The sequence below is a fragment of the Astatotilapia calliptera genome, chromosome 10 (genome assembly GCF_900246225.1).
Source record: "Astatotilapia calliptera chromosome 10, fAstCal1.2, whole genome shotgun sequence".
In the NCBI taxonomy this organism is placed as follows: domain Eukaryota; kingdom Metazoa; phylum Chordata; class Actinopteri; order Cichliformes; family Cichlidae; genus Astatotilapia; species Astatotilapia calliptera.
In genome coordinates, this window is record NC_039311.1 from 14771437 (window position 1) to 14795792 (window position 24356).

At 38.2% G+C, this 24356-nt stretch overlaps 2 protein-coding genes across 2 annotated transcripts; one reads left to right on the forward strand and one right to left on the reverse strand.

Moving 5' to 3' along the window:
- Positions 1-179: 179 nt before the first annotated feature.
- On the reverse strand, positions 180-13290 carry LOC113030597 (complement factor B-like). The gene is made up of 18 exons (XM_026182194.1): positions 13177-13290; positions 12216-12422; positions 11946-12131; positions 11499-11675; positions 11071-11157; positions 6642-6781; positions 5718-5862; positions 5500-5625; positions 5235-5333; positions 4904-5038; positions 3202-3308; positions 2675-2804; positions 2415-2553; positions 2232-2305; positions 1358-1458; positions 1135-1264; positions 964-1013; positions 180-466 (listed from the first exon to the last, which is right to left on the reverse strand). Exons 1-18 carry the CDS (start codon positions 13232-13234, stop codon positions 293-295), a joined length of 2265 nt encoding a protein of 754 aa, XP_026037979.1. The 5' UTR covers positions 13235-13290; the 3' UTR covers positions 180-292.
- Positions 13291-15930: 2640 nt separating this feature from the next.
- Positions 15931-24203, forward strand: chek1 (checkpoint kinase 1). Its single transcript, XM_026183050.1, has 14 exons — positions 15931-16009; positions 16242-16307; positions 17344-17458; positions 18220-18328; positions 18526-18590; positions 18690-18759; positions 18869-19057; positions 20746-20850; positions 20935-21018; positions 21091-21175; positions 21258-21426; positions 21640-21771; positions 21879-21980; positions 23899-24203. Exons 2-14 carry the CDS (start codon positions 16243-16245, stop codon positions 23989-23991), a joined length of 1383 nt encoding a protein of 460 aa, XP_026038835.1. The 5' UTR covers positions 15931-16009; position 16242; the 3' UTR covers positions 23992-24203.
- The last annotated feature ends 153 nt before the right edge of the window (positions 24204-24356 follow it).

Here is a 24356-nt window from a genome sequence, read left to right on the forward strand (position 1 = left end):
TACCCTGATCAAACTGATCTTGAACAAGCTTCTGTTCAAAACATAGCAAAGCACAGCTCAAACCTCAATTATTGGTTTTATTTCAGAAAATTCTGAGTAAAAAAGTGAAAACAGACTTTGTGAAAGTCTGTTTTCACTGTGAATTTACAGTGTGACAAAAAGAATAAATGAATGATTCAGTGGGTTCAATCATATGTTCTTCAATTAGAAAAATAAACCAAGGCAGCGTTTTAAACAGAGCACACATTGTATAAGAGAAATCCCAAAACGAATTTGCAGCATGTCAAAGAGTTTAATTTTCCAAAAACACAAGTGGTGCATAGTCCATATCTTGTCTTCCAAGTACACCCTTGAGGAAAGGGATAACTCTGAAGAGATTAATGTGAAAGTCTCTGGAGTTTGACGTTGATTCTTTAACACCACCGGCTGTGCACACTTTCTGGCTTCCCCAGCTGACCAATGCGACCTGTCAAAAAAACAAAACAAAAAAACAATTGGTTAATTAAAATATTGGTTATTTAAAAAAGAATGTACAAGGTAAAATGACATGAACTTATTTTCTTAGTGAATTTATTCCCTAAGGTTATACTTGGTTGTGATATACAAAACAAAGTAGCTGATTTAGATTTCACTGATTTGCCCTCACATGTAAGATAGCCTTATGGAGCGGTCGTACACGACTTATCGCTTTACTGTTTCTGCTTTCTCCTTGACAATCACGGGGTTGAGTCCTGCAAATTGTCAACTCACCAATGTGCTACCACTCACGCCACCAAACCAAGGAAATCTTTGCTCACTACCTGCTCTTCTTGCTAAAATTGCTGTTTGGATGTCTGTCTGTTCTGAGTAGGACTTTTGCACGGAATGTCAGGCAAATTTAAAATGTGTGTTTTTTCTGTTTGTAATGGCTGTGCAGCAGAACCGTTTGAGTGCAGTGGTTGCACCGTGTATATTGCAGCCTACCTGTATTGTGCGTTGTTGAAAGTTTTTATACACAGCACCTCCAGAGTCACCTGTACCAATGAATAGAAACACACAGAGATACAAAAAAACAGAAAACAAAGTCCGAGTCACTCATCTGCACCACTGTCACTGTATTGGAGTATAAAATTTGATATAAAATTAGGAACTTACCGGTACATGCAATATGATCTCTGAAAGGTTCCCGACCACCAGTGCATATGAAGTTATCCGTCACAGCATCTCTCAGTGTATCAGCCGTTATGCCCTCTACACCTACGGCATGTTTGATGCATTCATATCTCTACATCAAAGAGGTTTTAGGAGAAGAATAAGGAACCTGTGCTTACATACCCAAAGACACATGCACAACACAGCTCACAAGTGTAAAACTTACATTATCACCAAGCTTAGCATGGACATCTTTCAGGTCCACTACATTGCTTGTCCTTGTCAGGAAATTCAGTCTTTCGAGGTCAGTTTTTAACAGAAGTCTCTCTGTAGATAACAGAGAGACAGAAGAATACAGGTGAGCCACTCTGCAACCCGTTCCATCAGATTTTTCCTTTTTTTTTTTTTCAACAAAGCACACCTATTCACAGTGTATACCCAACAAAAGACAAAGCTTTCTGATGAAACAGAGGGAAAAGCTAAAAAGCAACAAAGAACCATCAGACAGGGAGCCAATGCACACCAGACACATAAGTAGTAGTTAGGGGAAAAAAACAAAACAAGCAGAAGCACGAAGAAAAAGAATAATGGAAATGTGTAGCAAACATCCGCGTGTCAGTGAAAATTTGCAAAGTGAGTCCCTAAACACTGGATCACTTTGTCTGCTGCATCCTGCGAGCAGCCAAAGCAAATACAAGGAGCAAGAACCAGCAAACTCCTCTAAACGCTGGTCACGAGATACACATTTTTTTCCTTGTGGGGAACACAAGAAAAACAGTGGTTGGACACTGCAGCACAACTGTGTGTGATAAACGTGCGATCTTGCTACCTTTGCAATGGTTGCTTCTAAAACTGGACCAGGTCTGCAACCACTTGCAGTCCAGTTATCCACTTTTCCTCTTAGGGTTTTGCTTATTTCAGAAAGACAATGACAAAACTAATTGTACAAATATATAAGGACAGTGTGGCTCTGAGCTCAATAACTCACAGTCTGTTTAGGCAACATCACCCAGCTCTACATAAAATTCTATATCTTTTGTTGTTTTTACAGACTTGGCTCTATGATGAAGCTATACAGCATACATACAAAGTTATCACACCTTGTGACTCGCAGCTCTGGTCCACCAAATGTAGAGCAGCATTGGTCTCCCGGGTGCAAGGTATGCAAATGGGCCTGAAAAAATGTATTATTTCAAACATTCCAAACAATAAAAAGTGTTTTATCAATAATCAGTAAATCAGTACAGTACAAACAGAATAATTTGCATAGCCTAATTTCTTACCTCACGTCAGTGGATATGACAACATATTTCTCCAGTTGGATCAGAGCCACATCATAGTCATAAAACTCGTTAATGCCTTTATTCTTTTTGGCAGTAACATTGTAGAGTGGATGATAAAATAAAGTTTTTGCTTTTTTAACTGAAAAAAAAAATCAGTTGTATTATTGTTAATATCATCAATCAAAAATATTAGACATATTTATCTATAGCAAATTTATAAAACAGGGTATCATGCTATCTTTAGATAAAGTTTTCATTACTTTTGTTATCTCCATCATCAATTTCAGCAGTGACTTTTTCAGGCAAAAAACCAAACACGCAGTGAGCAGCAGTCAGGACGAACTCAGGTGTCACCAGAGAGCCCATACATTTCTTCGGGGGACCGTCAGCCTAAAATTTGAAATAAAAAACAATCATATACTTAGACTGCTGCATGCACTGAAGCGAGACACGCTTAATTTACATAATTAATCTACTATGTAAAACATCTGGTAGGGAGAACATAGCAACATGGTAGATGAATCTGATGTCTGTTCACCTAAAAATAAAAATTCATTAAATCTATGAGTTTTTGCAGGGGCGTAATTTCCAGGGGGGCTATGGGAATTTACTCAGATTTATTTATTCAATGAGACAGACCCCCCCCCCCCCCCCCCCTCCCCAATGTTCAGCACAAAGTTATGCCTATGAGTTTTTGGATGGTTCACTAGCAAACATGTAAGGATAGAGATTTATATATTCAGTCGCATTACTCTACTGGTTTAAATGAAACAGCGAAACTTTTCACCTGAGTAGAAATAACCACCATCCATGGATACATTTTCCTCTTCAGCTCATTGCGGTTATCCGTATACTCTTTGTGAAGTCCACAGAGACCCTTGACTTCATCTTCATCTGCATGAAAACAATAAATGAATGATAATTAAAAATAGAAAATCCAGTGTTGTTCATGTAGATAGCAGAAGACAAGGAATACATTTTTTTGTTATGTGTTTATCAATTAAATTTCTTTTGCAGCTTTCAGCACGGAAGAGAAGGGGCACTTAGCTTACCATTTAAAATAGTCAGGGAGATGGGGCGAGTAAACGCGGTAATCACTGAGGCAGGAAACAGCTGATCTTTTTGTTACAGGTAAAATGATAAAGGACGTGAGGCAGACAGGGACTGTGGCCTGCTGCACAGACAGGTTGCATAAGCATACAACATGGATGTAGCCTCCAGATTGGAAAAATTAATTTCAAAGTGCCAATTCAGAAGTGCTTTAAGCCTAAATTCTATCAGAGGGCCACCAGATTGGGGTAATTGTGGTGCTGTAGAAGTTTACAGGGGAAAAGGCTTTTTGTCTTGATCTCTGTAATTTATTATTGAAATATTAAGTATGTTTAAAAAGAACAAACAAAAAAAAAAAAACAATGCGTGTGCGAGTTCCCATTCAGACCTGCCCCTCCAGTCCCCAAAATCAACATCTTAGCTGCAAGATGCAAAAAGCCAGTGGTTGACATCGCGATAGTTACATTAATCATCTGGTTGTAGGTTGCTTATGTTCATGGACTCACATATGACTGCATGTAAAACTGCACGTAGCTTCTGTGAGTGACATGGAGCAACTTGGATTTTTTCATTGGTCAGCAGCTTGTTTGTATGGAAGGGAATGGGAAAAATTCCCCAGGCTTTGTATTTTCTAATGTGTTTGTTTGTAATTCAGTTTAATTTCTAAGTCCTTAAATCTGAAATAATTAAAGTTCAATTTCTGTTTACGTAGTGGGTTTGCTTTCATTTTAGTTTTTATGTTGTGGAGAGCATTTGTTAACTATAATAACTGTGCTTGCATATGTAAGCACAGTGAGCCCATTCCTAATGAGTTTATGCTCGCAGGTCCTCATTTTAAACTCTTCTTGAATACAACATCATCTATATTTTGTAAAATACAGTCCACATTAACACTGCAGCTCAATGAGTGTGCAGTTTCACAGTAAGATGTTTTTTTCATGACTTATCATTATTTTCTTATTGAAGTTTTTAAAATTTCGTTTTCATCTGTTCTGTGAAGCACTTTGCAATTTTGTTCAATTCTAAATTGGTTTTTATAAATTATTATCATCAGTACTGCTGTTGTTAGTAGTAGTTGGTAGCAGCAGCAGTGAAGACTGAAGTTGAACAATGAACATTAGGCTGCATTCAGTTTGGATTTCAGTATCTCAAACCCTTTACATTACATTAAACTGCATTATACAGGTCCAGTGGGATACATGATCATATTTCTATCACGGCTACATCACTGGTGTCAGGCTAGATAAAGAGTAATCGCTCTGATCTCAGGTACTTTAGGAAACGAGAGAACCAAGCAGGCCTCCAGTTATGATCATTTGTCTCCCTTGTGTTTATTAGTGCTGGATGATGAATGCTGGAGTGAATGCAAACACACAAATACACACACAGCTGAACTACAAACAGATGGACGTTCATGCTTCACTTCAAACACAACTTACTGATCATTTCATCAAAAGTGTCTTGTAGTTTTTCTAAGTCCTTAACTCTGAAATAATGGGTTCCTCCAGTTCCTGCTGTGAGGGGCATTAGGTCATCATCAAGGATGTCATCTCCAATGGCAAAGATATAAATGTCTGTAGCAGAATGAAGCATAACATGTTTATTTATATACAATATATACAGAATGCTAATGAGCATGTTATGCATTAAAGCGAGCATCGAACAAGAAACTGTTGTGTATCAATAAAATGTTATTGTAAAGAAGGATCAAGTTGGAATGATTACACTGTATAAAAATAGAAACATGCACAAATTGGATGGAAAACTCACCAAGATAGTCGTCTCTGGATCCATCTGCCAGGTTCAAATACGCTGAGTTTTTTATTTTCGCTACAGTGGGTGCTGGTGAACCGCCCAAGTTATAAGCCCCTGTTGTGAAAAACAATGACAAAACCTTTTTTTTTTTTTTAAAAAGGACCAATATTTTTAGATATTATTAGAGCCAAAAAAAAAAAAACAACCATATTGTGATAACAAGAAGTTAACGAGCATTTCTTATTGTTGTCAGCAGAGTTAATCAAGAGGCTGGAAATACCATCTGTAAAAACGATGATGACGTGACGATGCTCCTTAAAATTCTCTCCAGCTCGAACCTTTATAAGAGCCATTTTCTCCAAGAATTCCTCAAAGACAAGGTTCAGATTTGTTCCCGTGTTTCTGTCTTTGAGCAGGAAGAAGCACAAAACGCACATTCCTTAACTTATTGTTAGAAACAAACTAACAGAGTACAATAGCAATAGGTGCTTTACTCACCACCAATATCAAATTCTTCTAATTTAGTTTTGACATCTGATAGTTTGGCAGTGCCGTCCATAAGGTCAATAATGTTGACAATTTCATAGAGTTCAGAGGAGAAAAAGATGATTTCGTAGTTTGGGGTCACGTCAAAGGAGGCAATCTGTTGATACATAAAGGAAATCGGTTACATAAAGGGTTGATCTCATATGAACTTCTGTCACGCCATTGTGAACACGTGTAAACTTAATGCAACACCTCCTTACATTTCAGATTGCTTATGTTTGTTATTTTGTTTAGTAATTGGTCCATAAATCAGCAGCTAGCGTATCCTGTGCTGAACATTGACAACCAGCCAAAGGACTCATGCCAAGAAGCATCAGTCACGGTTATGAATTGTAATACATAATGAAATTTACTTCTAATGGGCCGTTGCGGTGGCAGCCAGATTGGATGAGATTTAGTGTGTACGTTATGTGTACATCATGGAAGATGCGCTCCTTAAAGTGTGTCAGAGTAAAAAGCTTCACACTCACGTACGCCTGTGGGTCCATGTGCCACATTTAAAGGCAGAAATAAACCAGTGACACGTGAATAATTAAACTGCAGCCTGTCATTTTATCAAATATCTGATCGAATGTTCTAAAGACTCAGCGAATATGTTGCCAGCATCCTTCAACAGCAGCCTGTAGCTTCACCCTATGCACAGCGTTAGACCTCCAAACTGAGCCTGCAATTTGCAAAGCAATCCTAATATAATTCCAGTCCAAGCCCAATGTTGCTGACTGTTTGCAAAATCAGCACGCTATAGCACAAAAGGAGGTTTTGTAGCAGCATAAAAAACAAAAAGCTTCCAGTAAAATGTGCTTTCATATCATTTTGGAAAACTCTACTTTTGACTTTTTTTCTCAATTTTTGAAAGAAAAGCTGTTTGTTTCTCACCGTTGTGATGAGTTTCACCACAGCGTCTCTGGATTTATTGACATAATCTTCGCTGATGCTGTCAGAAATATCCACACCAATGTAGATGTTAAGTGTGCCATTTTTTGAAATCCTGATTTTTCTGCCCTCCTGTGTGTCAACTGAATGACAAAAGATACTGTCAGCTTACACCTCACAAACAAAAGTCTGAATAAACACTGTCATTGTTAAATTATTATACAGATAGCAACTCTGTTACACTATATGTTTGCATATATTAGCACATTTTGTTGGGCTGAATTAACAACAAAGAAGCATGCATTATTATGCTATGATTAATTCTCTCATAACACCCCCAGTCATTGCCACAAGTAATTTTATTGTTATTTAAATATGCCTAAACAGCAAAACGCACCCATCACTTTATTAGATACACTTGTTCAACTGCTCATTAAAGCAAAAATCGAATCTAATGCAGATGTGGTCAAGACGACCCACTGAAGTTCAAACCGAGCATCAGACTGAAGAAAGGTGACTGAGTAGATCAGAAACTGCTGACCAACTGGGATTTTCTCGCACAACCATTTCTAGGATTTGCATAGAAAAAACTACATATCCTATGTATGAACAATACAAAATTTGTAATTTATTTTATCAACTTTCCTTCTGACGATGCTGTCTGTGTTGAGCGCTCAGTGAATCTGCGTTCGACTACTCCGCCTAGGGTCGACAGTGCAGCCTAGGCGGAGTAGTCGAACGCAGATTCACTGAGCGCTCAACATAGACAGCATCGTCAGAAGGAAGAGCGCAGGGCAAGCTAGCGAGACAGAAGTTAAGCTCCCCTTGTAACATGGACCTCCCCCACCCTCATTCAGATCTGGCGTTTGGAATTATTTTGGTTTTCATGTGAGGTATGACCCTGAAGGTAAGTGAGTCATGGACTAAAGTAAAACAGTATGTTGGATGTGCCGTGCAATGCTCAATTACATGGGTGGGAACTAGTGTGTTAGCGCAGTTAGCTCGTTAACGTGTTGGCCGTCTAGCCCCATGCAGGGGGGGGGGGGATCGCGGTAGCTCGTTAACGGAGATTTGCCGTGTTGTGGCGTTAAGGTCATTTCAACGAGAGTAACCTGAAAGCACTAGTGGGAACACAACGAATATGACTGCACATTTACACCGACATCATCCTAGTGCAAAGACAAGTGGAAGCAGAAAAAAAAACAAGCAAGCATGCTACTAACTTTAGCCGAGTCATTTAGACAGCTGTTTAATATGCTGCTGAGAATATAGCCCAGAAGAAGCGGATAGTATAGCTTTTATTTTGGAAAGAGACATTTCTCTGTAATAAACTCTCTTTTCCAAAGATGAGTGATTCCTCAATCAGATACAGGGCTCGCAATATCGCTAGCCCAACGTCCCGGTGCTAGCGATTTTTTCAGTCGGGGTACCAAAATCTATCTCTGCCCTGCCCGTCGGGCTATTGTAGGAAGAAAAATATATGTCAATGCTTTTGCATTCTTTCGGAAATGTAGCTGGGTAATTATGTCATTGGCATCGGTGAGCCACTGTCAATATGTGACATATTGAAATCTCGTTTGAATTTGCGCTTGTTCTTTTGCTTTCACTTTGCAATCGCGCGAACTGTGTATAGAGAGCGACAGCACTGATCTGTGAGTGATGATAATTTGCGCACCAATTCCTCTGACATCGTCTTATTAATTGTTAGCTTACTATGCAAACATGAAACATGACAAGTGAAATCTCCCGCAGCTTAAACATGTGAGAGGTTGATCGCGCAGAGAATCGCTGAGCTTATGTGAGTGCGTGTGTAAAAGCAGCAGGATTTATATTTGACTACGATGACCTGGATGACTGAGAACCTTCACAGACAGATATATATTTTAGTTCTGCTGAGCCAAATAAGACAGGTCAGGGTGAAGAAGTGACAGCCAAAGAAAAGCTTACCACAAAACGGAGAAGTTATGACAAATCAGACTATAAGGCAAAAAGAAAGTGCAGCTTTATGGTTTCATGGACAAAAGAATTTCTGTGGCTGCAATATGACGAGCTAAATAACCAGGGCTGCACATAAGTGGTCCGCAGGTGCGCATTCGCTGTGGTCAGAGGTCATAGAATAAAAATGGCCTGTAAATGGCCTGTATTTGTATAGCGCTTTACTAGTCCCTGAGGACCCCAAAGCGCTTTACACATCCAGTCATCCACCCATTCACACACACACTGGTGATGGCAAGCTACATTGTAGCCACAGCTGCCCTGACATTGTAGCCACAGCTGCCCTGACATTGTAGCCACAGCTGCCCTGACATTGTAGCCACAGCTGCCCTGACATTGTAGCCACAGCTGCCCTGACATTGTAGCCACAGCCGCCCTATGAATGGACAGACTTCTTTGAGCTGATAGGAAGCCAACAGTAACTCAGATAGCCACTTGTCACAACCAGAGGTGGCATAAGTATGCATATTTATACTTAAGTTGAAGTACAAATATTTGTGTTAAAAGTACTCTGGTAAAAGTTGAAGTACTGAATCAACTTCTTTACACAAGTAAAAGTGAAAAACTAAAGCTTGAATCAGATATGTAAAATATGAGCAGAGAAAAAGTAGAATTTTTTTTAAAAAAGCTCTATTTTTTGTTACATGTGTGTTAGAGAGTGACTTTGCCTTCACACCTAAACTGGAAAATTTGTACAGCCAGGGGTGAAAGTGGGATTCAGTGGATGTGGTACCCTAAGATCCGTTGTACTGACTCAGCACGGGGAACAATAACCTCAGTATAATTTTTATTGTGAGTTGTAGATTTTCTTGGTGTACAAGCTGCGATCAGCTGACTTGCTGCTGTTCCTCTGATGTTTACTGCTCTTCGTGGATTTACAAAACTGAGTTCAATGAGATGTAAGCAGATGTTTCACAAACATTTATATTTCCAATATAAAGTTGATATAAAGGCCGGATTCAGGCAATGAATCTCAGCATCAAATTCAGCTTTGCTACTCTTGATGTAAACCTCTGGTTACAAAAAAAGTATGCAGGAGAGCATCTCTGAATGCCTGACACATCAACAGAAGACCACTCTGGCTGTCACTGCTGTCAGCTAAGAGCAGGAGTGCGAGACTACAATTCATACAGGCTCACAAAAAATGGACAACAGAAGATTTGAAAAAATTTGCCCGGTTCGATGAGTCTTGATTTCTGCTGCAACATTCGGATTATAGTGCAAAGACATTCATGATGTGTAAACAACTCCATGAAAGCATGAGCAATTCACCCTGCTGGTGGTTGTGCAATGATGTGGGATGGTTTTCTTGACAAATTATGGGCCAAACAGAACACATTTTAATGCCACTGCCTAAGTATTGTTGTTTACCACGTCTAATAGAATTAAAAGAGACAAATGAACAAAGCAAACAAAAGGAAAACGAGCAACCACAACTCCAAATAACGTCCATGTTCAAAAAGGAGCAGGAAGAAGCATAAGCTTATTTAATCCCACCCCTTTTCCACTATCTAGTATCAATAGACTACAGAAATACCTCCTTGTAATTACATTATATGTTATGTGTAATTTTTTTTTTTTTTTTAATATATACACATATATGTTTCTATCTATCCATACCTACGTATATACACACATACGCACATATACACATTTTCAATAACCCCATTAACACCTGAAGGATACACAACCTACAATTTTATATATATTTAATATATATATATATATATATATATATATATATATATATATATATATATATATATATATATATATATATATATATATACACATACATATATACCCATACCAACAAACCCGTGCATGCGCACACACATGAAAATATTAGACAAGAACACCCTATCAAATCTCTACCTTTTCCCTGTACCCTGTAAAAACCATATCCTTAAACCGCTTTTTAAACTGCGCCATGCTTGGACATTGCTTCATATCTTTACTTAGTCTGTTCCACAGCTTCACTCCACACACAGAGATGCAAAAACTTTTTAATGTTGTACGGATACGAGGATGTTTTAAATTTAATTCCCCCCTCAAATTGTATCCCCGTTCCCTTTTAGAAAACATTTTTAGAATATTGGCAATCACAGCGTACCCATCTTCTGATGGCTGCTCCCAGCAGGAAACCCACCATGTCTCAAAGCCCAAATCATCTCAAACTGGTTTCTCAAAGACTTCAGTAAATTAACTCAAATGGTCTCCAGTCACCAGATATCAACCCAACAAAGGATATTTGGGATGTGGGGATGATTCACATCTGAAGCCAACAGATGTGCATTTTGCTGTCATGTGAATATAGACCAAATTCTCTGCTGAACGTTTTTCAAGATATCCTGTACCTGGGCTCCAGAATGGTACTAGCAAGATGTAGCTAATATAGTGTCCAGTGAGAGTATGTAGTTGTTGATCAATAACTTACCTGTGGACTCTAAAGTGGTCAGGCTCTCTTTAATTGAATTGCCAAATGCCTTTGAAACCTCCAGTGGTGTGTCGAAGGTGTGTTTATCTGCAAGAAATACGTATGTGATATATAACAATTATACTAAAGAAAGACTTTATAACAAGGTGACTCTCAGGAGTTTCAGGAAACATTTATAGATAAGAAGCTGGTGAGGGATCATATTGTCACTGCACACGTGATATTTAGATGGTCAGCACACATCTGCAGATCCTATTTGCTTAACCAGTGACTAAGTCACAGCAGGACGTGATCCCACACTGGCTTCCCACCATTAAGGCCTCCAAAGGAAAACAGTAGATATCATACAACCAGAACATTTAAAAGAGCAAAGAGTGGCTAAGATGATGGCACAGAGTGTAAACAGTATGTGTTTGTGTCATTCTTACAGTAGCATGCTGGCTCATTGCCAGACCACTCGCCGTTCTCCTGACACACTCGTTCACTGGAGCCCACCAAAAACAGGTTTTCATTGCAGGTGTATCTCACCGTGTCATCAATTCCAAAACTATTCCCCACTCTTGAGGCACCAGGTGGGATACCGGGATTAGCACAACGATCCCCAGCTTTGGTAAGAAAAAAACCCAATGTCAAAAACCCAATGGAAGGCCTGAATGCAAGCACCTACTCAAGAAAAGACCGTTGTGGGGCTACAACAAAAACCTTACATTCATCATACTGTGTGTTTTAACAGCTGTCAAATCTAAAGGTATAAAATGTCAATTTCAGTTTGTCTAAATATACATAATAAATTGTATTTTTTTAAACACGAGAATGAAATCTAGAAAGCTGGAACAGCAATGATCAAGTTTTAATCATTGCTGTTTGGGACTCACAGTCACGCCTGCAGATTGGAGTGGAGCCGCTCCACTTCCCATTCTTTAAGCACGCGCGTGTGACTGAGCCTTGCATTGTGTATCCAGAGTAGCACTCATACGTGGTCTCGTTGTCCACATAGTACTTCTCCTGAGGGGGGGAGACACTTCCGTACTCTAGCACATTGGGGTCTGGGCATTCAATCACTGTGAAACAAAACAAAAGGACCCTCAGTTAATATGTTGTTATCAGGCAGTGTGAGGCAAGGGAGAAACATCTTTGCCACTCACGCCTGCATCTCTGAGCTGGAGATCTTTTGGGTTTTGGTCTCCAGGAGTTATTAGCCTGACATAAGCGGGTTATTGCTGGGTATGGATAGTAGCCCTCAGGACAGTGGTATACCAACATGCTGCCTTCCTCCAGGTTGTTACTCAGTGTGTAATTCCCTCCTTGCATTTGCAAATTACTCTCAGGGCAAGCACATCGAACACCAGCTCCTGAAAAAAAAAGTCCACAGTTCTCAGAGGCTACAATTTAAGTATATCATACACTTACATACGTACCACTACACAATTACTAAAGTAGTGTAAAATTGAAAACTTGCCTTTTTTTAAAGTGCACAGTATGCAATGAATAAATGTTCTTTTATTAAAATCATCATTTTATTATTTTATTAAAATCTTATCATCACGAAGGGTTTATACATTGTTTTACTTACCATTGCGAAGTATTGTTTGTATTACAAGAATTTAAATTGTTATGTTTTAATGTGTAAAAATGCAAAAGTCTGATATTTTATATTTAACACAACATTATTTCTTTATTTCCATAAATAGATGATGAACAAAATTTAGAACAGACTTACATTTTCTGAAAAAAAAATCTTTAAAATTCACTATAATCACATTTGATGATGTTGCTACTTGATAATAATTTTATTTTATTTATTTTATTCTTGGCAATATAACTACCTCAAATTAAGAACATAACATAGTTTTAAGAACATAAAACTATTGTACCTTAAGAAAAATAAGCATAGAAGTCTCTAAAACCTGATGGATAGAAGGACGTTTGTGTAATATTCAGTTATATATTAGTTAATAAATAAATATATTTGAAAATTGATCAGTTTTTATAACTATGTTATGAATACTAAACCTTATACAATGCATAAACCTAAATAAACAACAAAAACATTAATGGAAATTCAAAACTGTATATAATTTTTTATCTAAAATAAAAGTATCTTACCCATCCAAAGTGCACATAAAAGCGCTGCAAGCCGACTCCAGTGGATAGAAAATCCCATCTTGAAGCTTAAACTGGGGGACAGTTTAAAAATGAGAGTATATTGCAGAAGTGGCCGATTTATTTCGGAATAGAGAGTGATGTTTAAACTGGGAGTGGACAAAGACCATCCTGGTACTTATTAACTTTATGACCCGTAAAAGAGGATCAATACATGTTTATCACAGAAAACACTCAAACAATTTCTACATTTACATAAATCCTTCTCAACTGATAACTTATTTAGAATTACGCAAAGATCTCTTATCTAATATATTACTTACAATGTGAGCTGGGACGCTATTTACAGTAGTTATTATTTGTAAACTTCGCTTTACTTTTATTACGTGCTGAGCATCTCAATTAAATACATAAATAAATACAACCAGTAGCAAAACATTTACCAAACTGATTAGGTTCATTAGTAAAAAGATTTGCCATACAAAGAGTCTCTGTATCTTTCAGCAATAAGAATGAAGATCACTTCATCACTTTGTGAAAGACTACGTGGAAAACCGACAAATTCAGAGTACACAAGGCACGAGGCCAAGAACTGATCCCGAATGCCCCCAATCTCTGGATCTCCAGCTGGTCCTCCATTAAAGACACACTTGACACTTTACTAGGAATATTTTGCAGTCTTTTTTCTTGATATCTTTTTTTCTGGGAAGACTTTGCTCATGTTATGAAAAAGATGCCAAACTATGTGATGTTGTGTTATAACACCTGGTTGGTGCAGTGTGAGGTGACAAACAGAAAGCAGCTGAGCAGCTGAACCGCTGTATTAAGCAATTATCTTTCACTTAAAACAAAAGGTGAAGCACTACAGTAACAAAAGTGCTCTTGACTCAGATTTTTGATTTTTTGATTAACTGTTTTCATTTATTCAATTGTTTATGTATGAAATAGTTAAATGCATCAACTACAAATGTGGGTTGCATGGTTTGTGTTGTGTGTCCTGACCTTAACTAAGTTTTTTTGGATCCAGGATTTCCTGTCATGTGTACACATGCTGTCACGTGTTACACGAAAAACAAAATCATTGTGAAATCAAGACAAAGTACAAACATTCACTTCATCATTTCCCAAAAGCACCAGGCTTGCTTGTTGACACATTGATTCAAGTATTGATTAAACACTCCGTCGTGCCTCAAGCTCTCTCTGGCTTTGAGTTTGTTTTCTGAAAAACATTTAAGAGATTATGTTTTGAAAATGTGATTTTTTTGGTCTTCTTTTTAATTTACATGCCACACAGACTAACTGGGCAGTTTTACAGTGTGAATACTGGACACATCAGTTCCTCCAGTAACAAAACTCCACTATTATTTTCCCTTTAGTGCCCTCAATTTGAAAAGCCTTAGTTCTGTAAGGGCCTTCTGAAATGACAGTATCTGCAGGAGCTTCCAGCTGAAGCTTCACACTTCCAGACACCTGAAAGTGGTTTAAATAAAAGCTTTGTAACATCCATTAACTAGAAAATGTTTTCTCACATGGGAAGAAAGGCTTTTTGAACATTCATTTGCATGAAACTCACAGCTGCATTGCATTTCCTTTATTTTTGACCCATTTGTATTGTAGCATTTTTTGTTACTAAAATTGGATCTTGTGGATTCCACATGCAGCTAGCATGTTATTGTAAATGTCATAATCTGTATTTCTTACGTAGTTTTTTACACTGCACAATGAGTCACATTAGATTATTAACATATAATTACATTAAGTGAGTGTATAAATATTGGTAAATATATTGTAGAAGGGAATAGATATTAGGACATCATTTTTAATGTCAGGGTAGTGGTAGAGTTTGGTGTCATTCTTTCTGTGTTGGTGCTGACCTGAGTTAGGGCGACTCTAAATGAGGATGGGTGGATGGGTGGGCTTTTGTTTGTTTCATATGTTATTGTTTGTTTTCTATCTTTTATTATACTTCTTAAAATAGCAAAGTGGCAATTATTACCGTGAAACACCTGCATCAGTAATTTCAAAGAAAGATTTAAAATGCTTTTCAGCTCTTTACAAGCCCAATTCAAAAAGAATTGTGAAGCTGTCCAAAGCGCTGAAGACAGAATGCAATGACTGGCATATCTCATAAACCCAAATCTTATTCACAATAGAAAATAAAAAAACATGCAACTTGTTTAACTTTATAGGCTCCAACCCCGTGAGACCCTAATAAGGATAAACGGAAGAGAATGGATGGATGTTTAACCCTTTCACGCCTAGTATATCGTATTTAATACATGCAGTTTTTTGTGAGTTTTTGAGACTTCTACATCATCAGTGTGATTTTTTTTCCCCCATTTTAAAGCATAAATAAATTTTGCAATACTTTTTTAAGCTTTTTTTTTAAAGGCCAGATGTAGCAAATATGATGCAAATTACAACTAGTATAAGGGGGAAAATATCTAAATAACTTTATAAACAAATTTTGTCAACTGGTTCAATGAACTCTCCATTTAAAAATTTTGTGGCAATTATTCAGGCTTTAAATAATGTTGAATAATGAATTATAAATCTGGCATGTTTAATCCAAATAAGACTTGGATAACAGTAGGTGAACAGTAGGTGGCAGTAACATGCGTCTGACCGGCTAAACTCAAAGAAAAAGAAGAAGAAGAGAGGCGTAGAAGAAGACAAGGCGGAAATGACGTCCAAGCAAAAGTTATCGCCAATGAGACAACAACGCGCCAAATTTGTGAAAAATCTTCAGAGGTCAGTGCAGCAGGGTGAACACGTGCGTCTGAGCTTTAAGGATAGCTACATGTGGCAGTCGCTGCTGTGTGAAAAGGCTGAGCAGGTAGGTTATTTTCTCATATTTTCGTATTTTAGTTTTCTTAGCGGTTTTCTTTTGAGCATCATGACATTTGACAGAACTCTGTCAAAGTGCTGTCAAAGTTAACAGTTTTGTAAACTGGTAAAGGCTTAACAGACACTTGTTAGAAAAAATAGGACCCATGTTATGAAAATAATGAACACATAAGTAAATATTAGAAAGCGAAAGTGATGAATGCGTGTGTTTCTGTCTCTAGCATGGCGGTGCCTTTTGTGCAGGACTGGGACGTTGTTCAGACTCTGGGAGAAGGAGCCTACGGAGAGTATGAAAGATTCCTTATCATTGTTTATCATTAGCTTATCGCCTTTAATAGCTGTCCTCTTCTAGCCATCGGACAAGGATTTTTTTTTCTTGTTTCATGGGATCATGACAGGCATGTATATGCACTAGAAATGTTCATCTGATAATCCAAAAACATCACTCACAGGAGACACCTGACTCCATCGCAGTCACAGTTAGCTTTGAAAAAAAGGTAGATGAACCAGGTATCAAAATGTAGGTAAAAATGAGACCTTACATATGCGAAAACATGTTTAATGTAGTGTTATGAGACTTGAAAGTTTAACCATTTTTACAATAACAATTCCATGTTTTTTGCAATGGAATTGTTAGAAAACAAATCAAACAGTCAGGGTAGCAATGACTGCTTCTATCATTCTTAAATTATGGCATTATGCCACCATTAAATGAGGTGTCCAGAGATACAAATGCTCAAAGTTTGTTATAGAAGAAAACTACTGCACAAAAAGAACCTTTTAACTTTAGATTGACTCTTTGAGTGGGTTTAAAATGATCTTAAATATTTCTGTTTGTTTGTTTTTGTTTTTCTGATGTATGATGATTGCAGGTATTTAATCAACTGAATCAGAAAGACCTGCAGCTGCGAATGACATCACTAATATCAATCATGCTTTTCTTGTTTTCTAGAGGTCAAAGTCAAGTTAACTTATATAGCACATTTTCAACATTGCATGCTGCACAAAGTACTTAAGAATCTAAAATGCAACAAAAATAAATAAAATGCACAACAGTGATGTAGTAACATATAGAAGGGGAAAAAAATAAATAAAATATAAACAACTAAAACAGACGGACTTTGACACCTGACCTTCTGATTTTATTGAAAAGTTTAACAAAGTTTAAATTACTTGAAAATTATATCTAGAAACACTTTAGGAAGACTTTAGCTCTTTGTACATCCTGTTTCCATTCAGACTTCCTCTCACTTCTCTTCACCTCTGTGTTCTCTTTTCTCTTTATGATCTAACCGGTTTGTCCTCTTGTGTTCTTGGTCTCAGAGTGAGGCTCCTGGTGAACAGACAGACTGAAGAGGCGGTAGCAGTGAAGGTCATCGATACCTCGCAGGCAAAAGAGTGTGCTGAAAATGTCAAGAAGGAGGTCTGCATCCACAAGGTACATCCATCACTTTCACCTGCACAGTTAGTATGAATGAAAGCAGCGGCTCACCAGTGGTGTGTTGTAAAACAAGTCCAGCTGTTCTTAAATCCATATATTAATACAGTAAACAGCTGCATGAAATAAATTGTTAATTAACTGAATCACAGCTTTGTATGCTCTCATTTCCCTTTTCCTTGCATCAGTTACTGACTGTGAGAATTAGATAAAAACTGTTACTGTTGTGAAAACCAACTCTAGCCTCAGCTGATCTGGGGACGTTGGTAGCCCTCAGCTCGAGGGTGTCATTTGTTGGGAAAAGTTTGTTAAAGCTAATGCTATTCCAGGCAAGCTGAAAGCAAACATGCAGATAAGAATACAGATGTACAGATGTGTCTGCTTGTTTTGGCTCACCTAAAATGATGTGACATGATGACAGAAGATCCAAAAACCAGCTGAACAGACACCGAAGAGGCAAACTGAAAGCAAACATGTATGAAGTCATACTTCATACTAAAGTAAAATATAAAGAAATGGCACTTGTTATTAATGTTGGTTAGATTCATAAAGATAAACTGGCTGAGACTGACCAGTTTGTTCCTCTGGTTTACAGGTACAAACTGATTGTAAGCAATTTAACACAGACTGAAGTTGTTTTTATTTTATTTTTAATTGTTTTAGATTTGTAGAATTAATTAAAAACGTTAAGCTCTTAGCTAGGTAGAATGATAGCTGAGAACACTGTTTTGAGGATCTTTGTGTGTGCACTTAACTCATAGATGCTCAAACACACCAACATTGTACGCTTCTTTGGCCATCGGAAGGAAGGACCGACTGTGTACCTCTTTCTGGAGTACTGCACCGGGGGAGAGCTGTTTGACCGAATCGGTGAGCCGTAAACTGTCATACAAGAAAAACCTTTTGTTTGCTGATTTATTCTTCCAAATGTAACTTTCCTGACTCAGATATGATTAGCATGAATACATGAATTCAACTTAGCTGAAATGCGTCTGGAGTCTTCAGTAATCATTCTTTGCAAATATGTGATTTCAGGCTTACTCTTTCTTCTTTTACGCTCTCTTTAGAGCCCGATGTAGGGATGGCTGAAAAAGATGCTCATAGATTTTTCCAGCAGCTAATAGCAGCTGTGGTGAGTGAAGAACATCTTTGTGTTTATGTGACTTCCTGCATATTTTCCTGCTGTTGTTCTCTTTTTTAAGTTTTTTTATTTTTATTTGACCTTTTCTAGGAGTACCTCCATGATTTTGGCATCACACATAGAGACATAAAGCCAGAGAACATTTTGCTGGATGACAAAGGTGAGGAAATGCAATCTTTATTGAGGGATTCTCTTTTTAGGATTCTCTTTTATTTCTTATAACCACCGCCCTCTAGGGTTGATTTTTTATTTTATTTTTTTACCTTCAGATAACCTGAAGCTGACAGATTTTGGCCTGGCGACCATGTTTCGCTTTAAAGGCCGAGAGCGCCGTCTGAATCGATTGTGTGGGACTCTTCCCTACGTGGCTCCGGAGCTTCTGAGCCAAACAGAGTACAGAGCTCAGCCTGCAGATATCTGGGCTTGTGGCATAGTTCTCACTGCCATGCTGGCTGGTGGTAAGATCCCAAATTTGAAGATCATACACACATCTGTAGTCCAATACCATATGACAGCAATGGCAATGAGAAGTTGATGATATCACAAAGCTGTTAGGTTAGCAGGGCCAGTGTCAAAGCTGCAAGTGGTTGTTGTGCTTGTGTGAATTTGCATTGAATTACTAATTTTACTAAATTAAATAGCTGATTTTTCATCATTTTTACTGTCTTGTAACTTGCTGTCATATTTCTGCCTGATGTCAGACAGGACCATCCTCAGTTTTCGTCTCCATCTTCAGTCTGACATTGTCTGAACTTTACAGTCGAGCAGATTCAGTTTTCAATCTTTACAGCCTGACCTGTTTACCTGAATATCATCTTATTTTAAGTCAACAGTGAAGTACAAACAAGCTAGGAGATCACATGGTAATAGAAATAAAAGAAGAAATACTTTATTTATCTCTTATATATGAAATTCTTTGGTTATAGCGGTTAGAATTTTTATAATAGAAGTATAAACAGTTAGTGTATATATTAAAAAAAACAACAACAAAACATTAAAGCCCTTAATCCGTTTCGTTTGACAGATTTCCTGACTGTGCCCTTCTGGTGATGTTGAGAGAATGTACAGGTCCACATGGTTCTCACTGTTGTACACGGTGCCATTTAAGTTCTTTCACTCTGTCCATAAAAATCTAAACGCTTACTGGATTTAAGTTTGGCCTCTGTTCAGCAGTTTTTGACTTTTTTTTTTCTTCTTTTTTTTTTTAAGTTCCATCAAAGCTCTGACCCGTCTCTGATTTCACCATGAATGTCAAACTTGTTTAAAGATTAACTTCTATGTTTAACTGCCCCAACCTCCACATTGCAAATCAGCACTGCTACTGAGGTTGGCTACAATCCAGTGATCAACTAGATGCTTCCACACACACACACACACACACACACACACACACACACACACACACACTCTCTGTCTCTCTGACAAGGAGTTGTGCGCTAGAAAAGTTGTTTACCCCAGGAGGGTGAAACTTTTAGTCCAGAGTGCTGGTACGGAGTTGACACACAGTGTATTGAAAACATGTTTTGTTTTTTGTTTTTGTTGTTGAACATGACAAACATTGAGGCAAAAATTCAAGTTGCTTTTTACAACCAGTGGAAGAGACTGAGATGCTTGAGTTTTGCTCTGTGAGAGGGCACATTACTTTAGCAGTGACACCCAGCAGGAGGGACGTGAAGGGGAAAATGACTAAATTAAAAAGTAAAGTATTTCTAAGGTGAAAGCTGTGTATGTTGTCTTAAACTTTGTCACTACATGTCTGTTATCCGCTGCTTATTTTTTGCCCCATCGCTGCGGAAATCAGTCAGGTCGATGGACGCTGGCAAGTTACAGTTTTATAGATATATTTATATCACATACAGATATAGATATCTGTGTTTATACGCTTAAGAATTGGTTGTAAACTTAACCAAATTATAGACTCAAGGTGATTTAGTTATCTTGAAATACAGTCACATCACTGTAATGGTAAAAAAAAGAGATTGAGGTCTGTTTAAAAATTCAGTTTATTTATTGTATACAGTTCTGAAAGATCAGACAGCATGTCTTACATCATTAGAAAAAATGCAAACGCTACTTCTCTGAGGTTGTGCATCATTGAAGTCCATGCAGTTAATGTGAGGAAACCTTTTTGTTGTTTCCTTGTTAGAGTTGCCGTGGGACCAGCCAACTGAGAGCTGTCAGGAGTACGCAGACTGGCTTCAGAAGAAAACATATCTACCTCCTTGGAAAAAAATACAACCACTGCCTCTTAGTGAGTCGCACGCTATTGTAAGTTTAGTTACTGCATGTTTTACATGTTGTTCTTTGGTTCATGTGTAACTTTTTTTAAATTCAGGTTTGTTATCCAAATTGCTGCTGGCCAGTCCAGATGCACGCATTTCCATCACAGACATCCAGAAAGACCGCTGGTTTACTGAAGGCAAGTCCCAGCAACAGGTTTAGTTTAGCTTCAGTGTTCACTGTACTCATAATGGTCTTTCTGTCTCTGTAGGAGTGAAGCAGCCAACAAGTTCTCTGCACTCAGGAGGGAACAACAGTCTTCGATCTGATGGGTCACTCATATCTCGGGCCAACAGGTCAGAACTTTGCGCTTTTCTAATTTTAGCTCAATTTCTTTTTGTGTCTGATAATCTTAAGAATGTCTTTCTCTTTCTGTAGTGATGACAGGATGCAGTTTTCAAGCTCTCAGCCTGACTTTGCAGCCGGTGGCTGGGAAGCCATGTTGTTAATTAGTCAAAATGACGGTCAAGTCAGCTTCTCCCAGCCGACCAAACCTGAGCACATGTTACTGGGTAGTCAGTTACTAGCTACACCAGGAGCCAGTCAGGTAATTCACATACTCAGTGCTGGATTGGTTTCACTACGTAAATGTTTATATGTGTATTTATTCTCACACACAAAGATGCAGATTATTCTTTTTTTTTTTTAACCTTTCACCAAAGTTTCTTTTGATTTAAAGGCATCTGAATATCAACAAAACTCTGATGCATTATTGCTGTGAGCTTTTTAACATGTCCTCATTTCTTCTTTCTGTGCACAGTCGCCGTGGCAGAGGTTAGTGCGGAGAATGACGCGTTTCTTCACTACTGTCAGTGCTGATGCCTCCTTAACTGCCCTGAAAGACATCTGTGAAGGCCTGGCACTTGGCTTCAAACTCACTAGCACCAAACAGGTATATCTATACTCAAATATACAAGATTTTTACATTTCCTGATAACACAGCCTTTTCTTCTGCGTCTCATCATAACATACTTTTATTTTTTATAACACACATTTTAGGTGACCGTGAGCACGCTTGACAAACGCAATAATAAGCTCATCTTTAAAATTCATTTGTTGGATATGAATCAGAGAGTGCTGCTGGACTTCAGACTGTCTAAGGTAGGTTTTATCATTTAAAAGATGAATTGTATATTATTTCTAACACGATTTATCCCCTGCCTTCTGCACGTTCTGACATCTTAACCACTCAAGCTTGCAGTCCATGCAGTCGTGTGAAAAATGAAGTTCAGATTCAGTAGCTACATCAGTGTCTCACATCATTGTGGAGGAATTTTGGCCCACTCTTCTTTACAGTACTGCTTCACTTTATTGAGGTTTGTTTATGCACAGTTCTCTTAAGGTCCCACTACAGCTATTCAGTCACGTTGAGGTCTGGACTTTGAGTGGAGCATTGCAAAACCTCTGTGGTAAATGCACTGCTGTGCTTGGGATTGTTGTCCTGTTGCATGACCCAGTTTTGGCTAAGCTTAAGCTGTTGGCCAGATGGCCTCAGATATGCCTCTAGAATACTTTGGTATACACAGAAACCTCAGTGACCGCAAGGTGCCCGGGTCCTGTGGCTGCAGAACAAGCCTGAATCTTTACACCGCCACCACTGTGCTTGACACGTGGTCCTGTGTATTATAGTTAAACATAATTACCTTCGTCTCATCTGTCCAAAGAATTCTTCCAGAAATCTTGTGGTGTATTTAGATGCGACTTTGAAAACCTGCCTGTTCTTTTTTCTTTCTTTTTTTTACTTGTTGAGTCTTTTTCAACTAGAACTTTTTGAAATGATTGTTTAACATTTAGCATGCAAACTGAGTCCTGTAGAGTCTGAGATGTAGCTCTTGGGGCTTTGACACTTGCAGTAAGGATGTAGTTTGTGTTTTGCAGGACTGCATGGAGTCCTTTTGAAAGCTTTCTATTTCATATGACTTTACAACAAACATTGTGACTTGTGCTTTTGAACTTGGACAATGGAAGACATGAAGATCATTTTCAGTCTTTTCCCCAGACTGGTGGAAAGTTGGTTTCAGCTGTCTGTAAATAAGGATTTTTCAAACTGGCTGAACCAATAAACTCACTTGAAAACCTCTACATGGATAAGCAGGGCAAATCACTCTTATTTGGCCATACACAAAAATCCATCAATAAGCTTCAACGTGTCCAGAACTCTGCTCCCCGTATTATTACTAGGACTCCCTCTACCCACCACATCACCCCTATCCTGAAGCAGCTTCACTGACTCCCGGTTAAACTTCGCATTAATTTTAAAATACTCCTTTATACATTTAAGGCTATTCATTCTCTCTCCCCACCATGCCGTTCTGGTTTGGTACAGATCTCCATCCCATCCCAGTGCCTCAGATCCTCCTCTTTTTCTTTTTGTTCCTTCCTTTCGTCTTATCACAATAAGGAGCAGGGCTTTTAGTCGCTCTGCCCCTCGACTTTGGAATTCCCTACCCTCTGACCTCGAAAACATCACTATTCCCTCTTTTTAAGTCAACCCTCAAAACCCACCTGTTTAAGATAGCCTACTCTGTATAACTTCCCATGCTCTTAAACTTGTACAGTGTCCTTGGGTGAGTGGAGTGGAACTTGTTAGTGTATATTACCCCTAATATTCATCCATTTGTGTCTGTAAAACAATACTGTTTTTAATGATACCCATAGGTAAACAGATGTAGGCATATAGGGCTTAGATTGTAGCCTATATTCATGTAAAATATCTGTAAAACTTAACTCTATCTATATAGATGTATGCATGCAGTCATCCTTATAGGTCAGTTGGTTTCACTCATGTTTGTTTAAAACGGGTTTACTGAAAGACAAACTGTAGCAGAATTGATACAGAGAAACCCACTGGTCTGAGTCACCTAATGAACAGGTCTAAGAGTACAATGTCCTCAGTGTATGAGTGCACTTTCATCTAATCAAGATGGTCGTGTGTGTGTGTGTGTGTGTGTGTGTGTGTGTGTGTGTGTGTGTGTGTGTGTGTGTGTGTGTGTGTGTGTGTGTGTGTGTGTGTTTCCAGGGTGATGGTTTGGAGTTCAAGCGTCTCTTTGTGAAGATCAAACACAAGCTCGTTGACATAATCAGCACTCAAAAGATTTTGGTCCCCATCTAGTGAGCAGATCTTCACACTAATGCTCTCTACCATGGACTGTAGAGAGGCAAACCTGTGTATATATTTACTTGTTTTGTTGATGTTTTTCATGTATTCTGCTGTTGAGTGAGTATGAGTATGTCTACATTGTCGTTTGTGTTTCTGCTATTAAAGACTGATGTGTTCTGATTATGTTTAAACAGTCCAAAGTCTTGAATAAATTATTAAAAGACCAAAGTTGTGCGCAGAGTATTTTGATAAATTCACACTGTAGCTTTGCTGTTATCCATGAAAATCAAGTACACAGTACTGTTAAAGTCTGGAGTTACACCTCATTGCTTTATACTTTGTTAGGTGCTAGTTTGCTAGTCTTACCTTAAGGCTAT